Source organism: Aquila chrysaetos, chromosome 23 (genome assembly GCF_900496995.4).
Source record: "Aquila chrysaetos chrysaetos chromosome 23, bAquChr1.4, whole genome shotgun sequence".
Lineage (NCBI taxonomy): Eukaryota > Metazoa > Chordata > Aves > Accipitriformes > Accipitridae > Aquila > Aquila chrysaetos.
In genome coordinates, this window is record NC_044026.1 from 16838027 (window position 1) to 16852071 (window position 14045).

At 37.0% G+C, this 14045-nt stretch overlaps 1 protein-coding gene across 4 annotated transcripts in view; it reads left to right on the forward strand.

Annotated features, from left to right (window-relative positions):
* The window catches only part of WWC3 (WWC family member 3), a 104674-nt gene that overhangs the window by 35753 nt on the left and 54876 nt on the right, over positions 1–14045 (forward strand). For all 4 annotated transcript variants that reach the window (XM_029998960.1, XM_029998961.1, XM_029998962.1 and 1 more), the window contains exons 2-5: positions 2765–2874; positions 7676–7879; positions 10962–11038; positions 13544–13623. In XM_029998960.1, coding sequence (XP_029854820.1) covers positions 2765–2874; positions 7676–7879; positions 10962–11038; positions 13544–13623 — 471 coding nt within the window. The remainder of the gene's footprint in view (positions 1–2764; positions 2875–7675; positions 7880–10961; positions 11039–13543; positions 13624–14045) is intronic.

The following is a 14045-nucleotide window of genomic DNA, read 5'->3' on the forward strand; positions in this document are numbered from 1 at the left end:
CAGAAGATAGTTAATTTCAGCAGTCTACTGCTGTAATTTGTGGCTGACCTCCAATATCCATATCTGCATCTGTTCCATTTTGTCTTTGTTATTCTGGAAACCCTTAGTTTCCCTAGCTGGGAAAAAAAAAAAAAATCTTGTCCTCAGAGTTGTGCTGGTTAAACCAGAAACGTATTTTTTCAGTTGACTTAGTTAAACCAGGGCAAAACACAGGGAGAAACTTCCAATTCTTAGTTTAAGCGTTGCATGTTTTGACGTAGATGAATTGAATGAAGAACATTCAAACTACATAGATGTAAATGTGACTGAATTGAGAATCAATATGATGTTGTGCTTTGAAGGGAATCCAGTTTGGAGGAGCTTTGAATATGGTTTAAAATGAGCAACATCGAGTTGTTGATGGTCTGAATATCTGGAAGACAGCTTTTTATGTGTTCTTTTTCTTGCAAGGTTTCCTTCAAAACCATTAATTAAACTGTTCATGCAGGCTTTATAGCATTGGAATGAAAACTGGTTAGACCAGATGCATTGGCTTTCTTCAGTCTCCCTTTTCCAGAAAGTGAGCGTTGTCCTTGTCCTGGAAGTCTGAGCCCTGGTGGGATCACAGAGAGCATTGAATTGAAGTTCTTGTAGTGTGAAAGGTTAGAGTATCATGTGCAGGTTTTATTTACGAATAAAGGGTGAGGGTGTGTTTGTATAACAAGCAAGCATGTCTCATAACTCATTCCAAAGAAAATCTTGTCTATAGTGTGGTAATTTAGGAGCCCATGTCTAGACTACTTTGAGAAATTGTAAACATGATGTCTTCAGAACAAAACCATGAGAGTTTAAGAAAAAATGCTGCATGTTATGTTTTTAATATTTGACTGAATTCCAGGGAGATCAGAACTATTTTGGCAATATTTGGTCTGCCTGACTGCTAGATGAATTGCTGAAAGAATCCATGTGCTAGTCCATAGTAACATTTTCTTTCTTGAATACAGCAGCTTTGGATTTGCATGATTACATGATGTAAACTACGTATTTGTCAGTAATGGAAACTTTTTACTTTAAACAGTGGTGCTCAAGTTTATGTACATCTTCATCTTACTAAACTGTTTATACATGTTTGAGAATCCATAGCATATGATCAGGGTCTTTATTATTTGACCTAAATAACTTGATCTTTGTACTGTTGTGCAGAGCTGTTCAAACATTATATTTAAGCTAGTGAGGATATGATTTTTTTTATTCTTCTACAGTTAATCTTGAACACTTTAATCTCAAGAATACTAAAATAGTTTTAGGAGACAGGTAAATGCAGTTTTTCTGTTTGCTGTGTGCAAAGTTACGTGCTTTTTGTTAGTGGTTGAATGGTGTGCTTACTGGACCATTGGAATAGCTAGAATGTAGCTGTAGTAGTATTTCTATCATTTGAAGTCTTCACTATTGGATTCTTCTGGTTGTTTTTGTTTTGGGGTGGGGAAGGACTTCTAGTTCAAAGACAAACATGTTTTAGTTCAGACAAAGTTATTGTTTTATAGAAGTGTTATCGGATGAAGTGCAATTACCAGTCCCAATGATCTTTCTACTCTGCAGTGTACTTGTACGCATAGTCCGAATCTGGTGTCAGGAAACCTTAATTGGGTATTATAACATACAAATGGAATTTCCATTTTACACCAAACAGTATTATGCCATAGGTTATGCTGAACATAAGTCAGTTCCTAAATTAATGCATGTATTTAATCTTTGCAAAGCTATCATCATTCTAGGTATTGGAAATCCCTCAACAAATAAATGTTGAAGGTGTTGGATCTGTATCCCATGTATAATTGAAATTACTATATTAATAGCTTTTTTGTAAAGGAATTTTATCGCAGCTTTTAGAGGAAAACATTATCTTAGGGGTTAAGTAATGATGAAAATGATGATTTGGGAAATAGATGTGATTCCACTGAATGTTAAGGATTTTTTATTTGCATCATTGTTCATCCTAGTTTTTTTTATGTACCTTGATGTTCCAGAACAGTGTTGGTTTAGAGTCTTTCTCTAGAATTTGTAACCCAGTATCTTCAACATTCCTGTCAATAAATTGAAAATTGAAGTAGCTGTTTTGGCTTTCTATAACCCACTGGCCTATCAAGATTTTGCCTAGCAAGGGGTGTGATATTTTAAGCTGCTAGATAGTAATGCTGTTACTTATTAGTTACTATGTCTGCTCTAATGGCTTTGGAATTCTTTAGACATTTGTTTGTCTCTCTTCTTTTTGAGAGAGCGGAATTACTTTGGATGGGTCTGGACCAAGAGAATATCATTAATAGTTGGAAATGTATAATTGAAAAGAGGAGAAATCTGTTTTATAGTGCTTTCTTAAAATTTTATTTCATTTTTTTAAGGATTAACTTCTTTAAGGTGTCAAAGCAGTATAATTGTTTAAGCCTATAAAGCTTCTAGTAATTTTTAGCATCGGTGAACTCCAGCTTCAGGTTTGTGTTCTTTGCAATATGGGAGAAAAACTGGCAGGACTGCATGCCATTGTAATTAAACTGTTAAACATAGAAACTTGAAGGGAGAAGCTTGTCTTACCTGTTTGGGGAGTATCTGTCAGCATATTTAAATGAAATTTGATTTTGAAACTGTATGTTTGTAATTAGCACATTCCTCAGCAGCATAACTAGTTTGTGATCAAATGATGGAGGTATCTTCAAAATGTGTAATAACATTCATTGCACTGTAAACTCTGCACCTTTTGTATTTATTTGTGTCTTTTTTATTTTTGCAGGATTACAAAGCCATTGACGTTTGCTGACTGTGTCGGTGATGAGCTTCCTTTAGGATGGGAAACTGTTTACGATCAACAGATTGGAGTTTATTACATGGACCACATAAATCGTGAGTAGATGTATGATTATTTTGAGAAATCCTAGCAAGCTGATGTTAACTGGTGGCACTAACTTTGTTTCCAATAGCATTTACGCACCTCATGCTACAGTGAGAAAATGCATGCAAGTAATTTCTTGCAGTATCTGTTTTCTTTCTTTCAAATGGGGGCACAATCCTTCTTCCATTTGTAAAGAATTTTACAAACTATGATCGATTTAGAATGTATAAAACTCTTCTGTTTTGCTTTGTCATACTGTGGAGTATCAGTAATTTTGTTGTTGCTTTTTGTCATATGTCAGTTAAGATTTTCATCCTATACTCTTGTATTTCCTCTTTTCCAGTCATCCGTAGTTCGCTCTTCTATATTGAAAAGCAAAATACATTCTGAAAGTGCTGATTTTTAATTAGAAGCACAATGTAATACAATATTCTCATCCTCTCTTAAGCAATGTGTGTTTTATGCTTTAATACAGTACAAAGTGCTATCAAAAAGACAACATATGTCCCTTTTGGAAACTAAGATGGAGAAATTTCCAACATTTTCCCTTTTGGACTATGGCTGAGCTTTCTATTGCCGCTGTCTGGCACATTTGCCAGTTCTACTTTTAAAAAAAAGTCTTATCTTTACAGCTTTGTACTGCTGCTGCTGTTACTGTTGTGCTGCTATCATTAAGCTTCTTATCACCAATGAGTGAATGCTTTCAATATTGTGGCAATTGGCAGTTGGTGGGGAGGGAGAAGAGAAGGTGGTAGTTATATGGGCTATCACAGCAATGGTAAATAGTATAATCTGCAAAAACAACCTCAATACTATCTACTTAAAATCTAGTCAATTAAAAAATAAAAGTGTAGAAATAGAGTTTGGCTTCCTGCCATCATTGGAATTTCTTGTGTATTGTGGTTTCACAATTACTTATTTAAATAAAATCCCAACAGAATAACAAATGTTCCCATGATATTGTTTGACCCACATGGGTACTTATTTGTTGTGAAATTAACAAAGATTGCAAATTAAATAATAAGCTTTAAAGAGCTGTTAATGCACTGATCATAAAGATAGGTAGCCAGGACAATTGAAAGGCAATAAATACAGACTGTTAGGTAATTCTTACAATAACTCTGTTTAAAAGAAGTAGTAGCTTAATGATGATTGCTGTTTAAACTGTCATGGTAACTTTAGTTACCATGTTGAAGTTTAATACAAAGTGAGGTTTACATTGGAGTACAGTAATGGAGTACACTTGCACCAACATACATACACGTGCGTGAATGCACATATTAGAAGAAGTACAAATGAGGATATTGGCAATTTTCTTTTCTTCTTGAACTTTGTAGAAGGCTTTAGGAGTCCCTATAGATAATGAGTAGAACATGAACTCCCATTGCAATGCTGCGACTAAAAAAGCTACTAAAGCATCCTACTGGTAGGCATCTTTGATAGGAATAACAATCACCATCGCATGCAAAAGAAATCACTCCCTTTTGCTTTTCAGACTTTGTTATTAGTGGCTTTACCACAAACATCAAGTTTGAACTTACAGAAAGGATATTAATCATTGTAGGCATGTCAGATCTGGCTCGCGTTTTTTTTTCTGTGCAATTGAGAGCAAAACCTGTAGAAGAGAGTCTTTGCAGAGAGAAATTGAATTCCCAAATGCTCAGTGGGAAGGCCCAGAAAGAGAAGAAACTAATCATATTGGGAATTAAGTAAAGGTAATATAAAAACAGAAGGATGGAAACATCATAGGGCCAGTACTGAACTGAGTGAAAGGAATCATTCTGCAGTTAACAAGGTTGCAAAATTTGTCTCTTTCATGATAACTAATTACTTGCAGCCCACAGATATTATCCTAAATGGTAATTCAACCGTCACAGCAAAATGGGTTTGTCACCCTTAGGCTAATACAGTGCTTGCATATACAAGCAACGTTTATATTCAGAGGGAAGACAGAGTTGATATTATAGCTGGATAATCATTATTCAAAAATTAGTAGGATACTCAGTCCAATTTTAAACTGTGGATAACAAAGGTACCAATCAAGACTGCATTAACCTCCTTTGTAGAAGTGAGAACTAATGAGTAGACAATCATGTGTGTCATGAGATGGTGTCAGGCAAGTGGCAAAGATGGTGTAGGAACTGAAGAAATGTTTTTCTGAAATGACTCCCTTACATTGTATTCTGAACTATGTCTAAAATACTTGGAATGGCAACTTCCACATCAAAACATTCCGACTGCCTTTTGTGGCTGACCAGGTTAAATGCTTTCTACAGCATTGGATTTCTGTGTTAATTGACAAAACAGAAGTGCTTCGGTTTCAAGATATATTGTGAGAAAATGCAAGGGATAATTCAAAGAGAGTCTTTCTAGCATTATGCTTACCAAGGCCCTCTCACGCTTTATGCACCATCTCAAGCTTTTTGCCCTTCCACCTTTTAAAAGAAAACAGTAATACATCTGATTTTTCCAAGCCTCTTGCTATGTTTGTTTACCCAGAAAGTAATAAAAAGATTTCTAGGCAATAACTTTCCATTTATATTGAAAAACTCCAGGAACAGAGGAATCTTCTGTAAATCTCAATGGTGCTTCCAACCCTGATCTCCATCTTGTTCTGTAAATTCAGTACTTTGTTGACACCCTTACTAAGCTGCTCTTGGCTCTTGTCCAACCATTGCTTAAAAACCTTGGCGGCTGCCAGCCGCAGAATTCCTTTCCCTCCTCCTCAGAGTCTTGGGAGCCTTTGAAGTCTCCTTTAACCAGTTGGGCATTCCCCAGTGAGAGAATAATATATTCTCTGCATTTGTCTGGGGCTGTTCTTGAATTACTGTAGTGGGGATTTTGGGGTGGTGGGGTGTTTTGTTTTGTTTTAATTGGCTATAGAGAAATTAAGAAAGTGAATTTTATCATACAATGTAGCTTTAGTTGTGTTGTTACATGGCAAACTTGTGTAGAAATCCAGGGCAAAGTGAAGCCTCTGTACTTTATAAAACAGAAGAGAATGTTACTACTGTACTGAAGAAGTTTTCTGCCTCAGAAGAATGCTGCTAACTTTTGAGAAGGCTTCTGAAATAATTTGGTAAGAGATGCAGTGTCCTGTAGTATAGGACCTCAGAAACTTAATGTGTGATACAACATAACATTTTAGCCATGGCTGTTTATTGAGATTAGAATGATTAATTTCCTATTAAAAAAGAGACACTTACTAGGATCCACCTTTTCTGTCTTGTAAATATTTATTAATTTCTGCATAGTTTCCATAAGGGATTAGCAGTTTTAGGAATATTAAATTTGCACAGATTTCAGGAATACTTTCGGACAGATGAGATAGCACTGCAAATTACCATGCTGTCAGTAAAGGATGGGCTGCAATGTGAACTCTGTTTTCTTCTGCTTGCCCTACGTGCAGAGAAGGATTTATGGAGACTGGAACAAGCCACAGCACATCCCGTCCTGGGCTGCAGAGGTAGTCTGGGGGCATTGGAGCCAGAAGGTGCTGCTGGGAATCGAGGTTCCCTGGGATGTGGGGAGAAATTGCAGAACTATAGGGACAGTCTTTATGTTCTTGCAATGTGAGGAGTTGTGGGGAGAGAAAAGTTACAGCTGTTGAGAGAAAAGGTTATTAGAAACCTAATATACAAATCTGTTGGAAGTACTGTTCATATATGAGCGTCGTGTTTTTGTTTATGTACTTTTCAGATGGCTCTCAAATGGTAGAGCTGCTAGCATGACCCTGACACCATTGGAGTTCTTAGTGTGTTGGGCTAAATCTTTTATATAAGTTTCTTGTTTCGACACTGGCGCCAATATACTGAATTACATACACAAGATAATACAAAACATAACTGGCTTTCATCTCTTGTCAGAAACAAAGTTTGGAAAAAATGACCAGGTGTTTACCTCCTGACTGTGCTGCAGGTTCTGTCACTGCTTTGAACACTGACATTGCATCTGCAGCAACTTCTTACCGGTAGAGCCTCAATCATCAGAAATTAACATTCACTTAAACACGAGACTTTACATGGACATCCTCATGTAAAACATATTTGCTAGCTTGAGCATCACCACAAAAAGAAAACAAATGAACCAATAATTTTTTAGGTTTTTAATGTATGTGTCCTCCTCCAATGTCTTTGCAACTGCATAATACTGTTGCATGGTAATAACTTTGAAAATCCATATATATGGGAAAGAGTTTGTACTGGAAACCTATTTTTTATTGTGTTTGAATACGAACTGTTCTAAATCCTGGAAAGGGAAAGCATGAGAGTGCTGTTTCTTAAGACAAAAAAAGAACTGTTTTAAATGCTTTTATGGATTTGAGGTTAAAATGCTAACTTCTGTTGAATGACCTTATTCTCCTTAGTTACACAGGTGTAGTCACTGACCTTTCCAGATGTTATACTTGTGAAGTTGTATGTAGTATCTCTAAGGTTGTTCCAACCATTTATAGAGTTAAGGGTTAAGCATTGAGATACCTTTCACTCTCCTACATGGTTCTGGGGTTTTAGGTAGTTCTCAGAATTTTGAAGTTGACTACGAGGGAAGGTTAGAGCCAAAACACTGTTTTCTTTGGGTTTACTCTAATTTGTAAAGAAAAGAATCAAATTTAAATGCATTTTGTATTTGAAAGGGCTTTCCCTGTTCTTCCACTCTGTGTCCTTACTACTTCTTGTCCAGGCTGGAGTGATTTTGAGCAATGTAGTGTTAGGTGTGCTAGTTGAGAACAGACCTTAAAATAATGTGTACTTTGTAGGCTAAAGTGTCTTACAATTTATTTATTTATTTATTTATTAATGCTTTTCTCCTCAGAGCTCACACAAATTGAGGACCCAAGGGAGCAATGGAGAAGGGAGCAGGAACGCATGCTAAAGGAATATTTAATAGTTGCCCAGGAGGCACTCAATGCCAAGAAAGAGATTTACCAAGTAAAGCAGCAGCGTTTTGAACTAGCCCAAGAAGAATATCAACAATTGCACAAAATGTGTGAGGATGACAGCCGTTCTTATGCCAGCTGTGAGTTTACTAGTCTTTTCTTGATTTACCCACCTGCCTCTCACAACATGTGGCGTAAGAAATAGTGTGAAGTGTTTCCATCGTCCGGTTCTCCTCTGAATGAAGATCCTGACTACAGAAGTGAGGCACTATCGTTTAGCTGCTATTCAGGGACTTCCATTTCCTGTTAGGTCTATTAGAATATGCCTTTTTAACATTAAACAGGGATATGTTCCAGCTAGCATCTCTAGCCATCTTGGAGCCAGCTGTAGTGATGCTTCATGCAAGGTAACAAAGACAAGACTGAATGTTGCTGGACCAGCCACCTACTTGCACTCCTAAATTCATATATTATTTCACCCTCAACATGGGAGGGAACCATTGTCTTAGGGGAAGCCTTCTGAGAATCCATGGTTGCTTTATCGACTTCTATAAAGAGTTAGGGATGAGGTGTTGTGATCAAGAGTACCTCTGACCATGAAGTAGGAAGCAGTGTTTCATTAGTGCACCTCGTTCTTGAATGCCAGTCTCTGATCCTAATGCTGGTGGTGTAGGTCATAGAGCCTTGATTTCCTGCCCTTTTCATTCTTCAGATGTCTCTGGTAGCTTGGAGTAGATGATACACTTTTTTTGAAACCTGAAGTTGTTGCACCACTGTCATGGCTGTTGGCTGGTGCAACAGGAAAAGGTGTCTTTGCTGAAGAGTCAAAACAGTCTAGTTCAAAGAAGTGTATCAAATGGATATACCCACCAGCCATGTGGAAACGTAGTGGAGTTTCACTGCGCTGGTGGCTTTTCAGTGGCTGCTGTGTGTACGGCGATTGTTTAACTGCAGGATTTGCTGGTAAATGCCAAGTACTTGACAAGTATGGAAAGGTCTGCTTAGCCCTTTCTGAAAATGTTCAAGAAAGCTGACTGGAGGCGGGGGGTTAAAGCAGGCATCTGGATAGAAGCGTTTAGCTACTCATCCAGTGGTATTTATTGATCCAAGGTAATTCATATGTATGCCAAAATCCTGAATAGAAGATGTTTTCTAGGGCTGAGGTGTCCCAGATGGTTTTGACCAAGTGTTCTTTTACTGTTGAACTGGGATTATCTCATCTTTTTTGCTTAGTTTTAAATATATGTATTCTGTGATTTAGTTTGTGACATAACTGAACAGCTGTGACTAGTCTTATTTCTTCCTGTTATGTTCAAGTTTCTTAAGAATTATTAAGAAAGGTTAAATTTTTTTCTTATTAAGAAAAAGAAATTTTAAAAAAGAAATTATTGTTTAAAGAGTGTTTAACTACTGTTTAAAGACTTGGAATAGGGTAAAAGTGTCATCAGTATTTATTTAGATTATAAAATCAAAATAAGCATTTGTTACAATACTTTTCTAGGAGCTTGGGCTTTTTGTTTTGAAAATTTGCAGTCGTTCTGTGGGATATTTTGTTGAATTACTTCAGGTGAATATTCAGAAAGAAACTTCTGTTGAAGATAATATACTAGAAAAATATAACCCGTTTTTCATGTTTTTAAAGCTCTTGGAAACAGCAACAAAATGTGACTGACAAAATTGGAGCTTATCTGTAGCATGAACGCAAATGCTATGTCAATTGACTTTTATGTTTCTCAGTCTTCTGATAGGTTTTTTTTTTTTTAGGTATATCTGGAGTTGATAATGAGATACTGTAAAATCATTTAATGAAACCTTTCACTTGTTTTGAGGTGAAAAAATAATTTTCTACAGATATGTTAATATATTTTATATTGGTTTAAGATCATATGCATCTGTTTTGAGAAAATGGGATGGACTGATTAGTCAGATGATATATTTACAAAAAAAAAAAAAATCCCTTTGGGGATTAATCATGCTGTCAGCTCAGATTCCCCAAGGCTTCTCCACTTGTGTTTTCTTAATTCAGCTCCTCCACTCCATTCTGGGATGGATGCTTCTCCATTTATTTTACAGAAATCTTAGGCTCCTGATTCAAGTGCAGTTAGATGGCCAAAGTCGGGTGCTTATATTGCAAATATTCCTGCCTCCACCATCACTTGTTTCAGTCTGTTGTGTTAAAAGAACTAAAACTTCACAAACTGTTTTCCTCCTCTTTGCTTGTGGGTGCTGCCATTGACTCAGTGTCGTGTGCTCATGAGTGGGAGGTGGTGTGAGCTCAGCGGTTGTGGGTTGGCAGGGAGGTGCCCATGCAGCAGTTTTGTGACTCAGTTGTGATCAGCACTGTTTTTAAAAAAAAAAAAAAAAAAAAAAAAAAAAAATCCATAGAAAATCCTGGATTTAGAGAATTAATCCAGGCATGACTACTCATTTTGGCAAGTTCCTGCACGCTTGACGTGACCTTGGCGTTGCAGTATTCTTTCGAGAGTTGAAAGGCTGAGTGCAACGCAGTCACGAATATGGGTTTCAAAGCAGCAGCCCTCAGCTCTACAAAAGGATGGTAGGTCTAACAGCACAACCCCATCCACTCACATACCAGGCATTTTTCAGTGGGCCAGTGCTGCCGTGAATGGCTCACTCGATAAATCATGGTTGGTCTTGCCTAGCCTATCCTCTAGGACCTTTACTTCATCTGTCTAGGATTTAGCTTGTAATGCCACAGCTTGAAATCATTGCCTGACTCTAGATACACTGTGTTAAGATCTCACTTGCCAGAGATTGATCTCTATGTCCGTTCCCTACACTGTTGCTTTAGGAGGCAACTTCTCTCTGTAGCTGATTGAATTTTATTCTGACAATAGTTTTGTTACTTTAGTCTATCATACTCTCAGTTCAACATACGTAGGAAGCAATTAGCAATTGTTAATGTTGCACAAATTGCTTGCATCAGTAAATGCCACCGTCCTGTCATGGAAGCTAGTTGCTTTTAGGGCAATATGCAGTGCTACTATATACAATTTTTGTTGTTGTTGAGGACAAAAGAAAATTCAGGCAGGCCAAAGGTAATTCTTCATTTGTACTTTAGCACAGAGGGTTATTTTAAAACCTAGTGACTTGTAACACAAAGAATGAATGCTATGGTCTATTAAATAGTGCTACATCTTAACAAGCATATTAAAGAAGAAAAAAAAAATTAATGTAAAATGCTGTTTTCCATCTGTTTAGCATTCTCTGGATTTTCAACTAATACCAAATATGACCCATATCAGATTAAAGCAGAAATAGCCAGCCGTCGTGACAGAGTGAGTAATCTTTTTTCATTTTGTAAAAATATGAATTGGGCATGGGGAAGGGAGGAGGACTATGTGTTTTTCTTTTACTTTAGCATTTAAACTGGATGTTGCATGCATTTTTGGAAATATAATATTATAAACTGCTTTTCTACTCTGACCTATTGTTCTATGAAAATGAGCCTATATTTACTGCATTTCAGTGACTTGCAAAGTAATGCTTTTTCCATGTTACAAGCGTAAAGATTTTTGTCATGGATGTCAGAGGCAAAGTCAGCCAGACTTTCAGAAACTGCTTTCCATGTGCAAACTGCCACAAGTAGTAAATACTCTGCAGCCAAATTCTTTCTTGATTAAGTGCAGTTAAAACCCACTGTCTTCATATTTTCCCATTTACCCATTTTCAATGGGGTTCCATGGATGTCATTGAACTCTAGATTTAGCCATTTGTTTGGAAGCCTGTTCACAATTCAGTAGACATCTTGGCCAAATAGAACTTTTCAGCTGATGTGGCCAGAGGTCCTCTATGAGGGGAGGGGAGTTCAAGCATTCTGACAGTGATAGGCAGTTCTGTAATAAAAATGTTCCATTTTTAGATTTTATTTTTTTTAAACTAGAGTCATGCTTTTGGTGCTGTCTTTGCTGAAGGAAGAATAGTTGACTTCTTTGATTTCTCCCACGCTGTTTTAGCAAAGAGTTAAAGTCTGCACGTTGGTTTCTAGCAAATTGATATAGCAGTCATAAACAATTACAAAAAGCAGTTTATAATATTAAGCTCTAGAACCTATTTCTAAATTGTATGTTTCTTTTTATTAAAGGATAAAATGGGGTTTAGCATGCCAGGCATTCAGCTCACAAAATAAATAAAAAATACTTATCTTTGCAGGATAGTGTTCCATTTTTGTTGTAGTGACCACTTTTCACATGAGTGCCTCTGAAAATAAATCCCGTTCACCACCCTTCAAAGGCATTTATTCTATCTGTATATGTTTACTACGTGCTGACTAGTGTTTGCTTGTTTCACATACTCTAAGTGTCAGCATATTCTAAAGGAGAAAATAAGCCTTATTTATTTAAATAATATTTGAAGAAAATAGACAAGGTCTTCACTTATATGACTATTTCTGTCTGTTCCTGGACCTTAAAACATAGTGATCTCCTAAGTGCATAGGATAACCTGTTCAACTGAATGTGTCCGTAGGCATTGAGTTGTTTCAGGTAGTAGAATAAAATATGCACTATAAAGTGTTTGCATACATGATACTAGTGATGCATTTTTTCATTTTACTTTCGGCAAGTGTTGAAAGAGTTGGTGAGGGTATAGGAGTGTTTTGGGGGCTGGTGTGATGGGTTTTGAGGAAAGGGCAAGAACACATGGGGAAGGGGGGGGGCCGCAGAGGATAGTGACACTCTGACAGTCATGGTTTGCATCCCCGGAACTGCTGTGAAGCCACTTGCTCTTGGAGTAGAGCTGACAAAATTAATCTATGCCTGGTTATGTAGGAATTTTTTTTAACTTTTTTTTTTTTTTAAACTTTTTTCCTCTGTTCTTTTGCTCTTTTTTAAAACTCACTTTCCCTTACTCTCTTTTCCTTGCTCTTTTTCTAGTAATGGTTTTGTCATTTATTGATGTACATGTGAAAGTCAAGAGCACTCCGGGTAAATTTTAGAAAAGGTACCAAGTTTGATACCTTGAGAAAAGAGAGCTTTTTTCTTCTATCCCTGCCCCTCTTTGGGCTCTCTTACACCTCACCACCACACACTGAAACACCTCCATTCCCCCCATTTGTCTGTAGTCCCTTGCATCCTCCTCTTCCTGTTGCCCTCAGTTATCTGTCAGCTTTGGAGGGCAAGAAGCTATTTCTTCGCAGATCATTCTTGGTGCTGATAGTGCTCTTGTAACGTCTGCCCAACCTACTCAGGTAACTGTTTTCATAAAACCACAAAAATGTGTTTTTGGAGACATCACTGCTTTGTCACTTTTGATTCGTGCTCACTAGTTGGATCAAGGTAATTGGTGGGGGGGATTGAGAGGGCAGGACAATATGAAAATAACTGTAGAAAATCAAGCTGCCATTTTTGGGAGAGAGGCCAGTTCTGTTGCCAGTGATTTTGTTTTCCCAGATTGAAAAATTAACAGCATTGAATGTTCGGTCTTTTTTTGAAGTTGACTGAAGAGTTGAAGACAGTTGAGAGGTGTCTGTCTGCTACAAGGGGAAAAGAAGAATCATATGGATTGAAACTTGCTAGCTGTTAGCATAAGCTAACTAATAGAATAGATGAGGAAATAGATACTTTGAAAGCCGATTGTTGTGACTGCTATTAGACTGGGTCTTAGATATTTCAGAAAGTCTTCTGTTATTTTAATGAAAATTTTAAAGCAAAAAAAGAAGGGAACTTAGATTATCACTTCCAATTTTTTAAAGTAACTTAAGATTTTGTATTTGAAAAACAATTATTTTTATTATGAAAGTTTCTGTTACATATTATTACTTTAAATTATCTTGTTATATTCAGCTTTCTAGGCTAAAACGAGAATTGGCACAGATGAAGCAGGAGCTGCAATATAAGGAAAAAGGAGTGGAAACTCTGCAAGAGTAAGTTAATAGTTTGTGGGAGGATCTTTTTTTTCTTTACTTTATTCGCCTTGGAATGAATTTCTTAGAAAAGCGTTGCCAAAAAAAAGAAAAAAAGTTGAAACCTCTTAATTGCTTTGCTTCAGAGTTTCTGCTATGATAGTGATGCGGGGTGAGAACAGTGTGAAATGATGGAAGAAGGGTTGGACAGAATTGGTTGGAGTGGTGATTTCATAGATCCACATGCAAAAACAGTTTTATAGGCCCTGTTCTTTAACTCTTCTGAAGATGTTGTCGAGGTGGAATTAGATTTTTAAAATATTTTCCAAACGTTTTCTGGAGATACCCAGTGCCTGGAGCACAGCCCAAAGCACCATGCAGCGGAGTAGTTTTCCTGTGAAGAGTACCGAGGCTTTCTGGCTGGGCACAGTATTTCTCCTGGG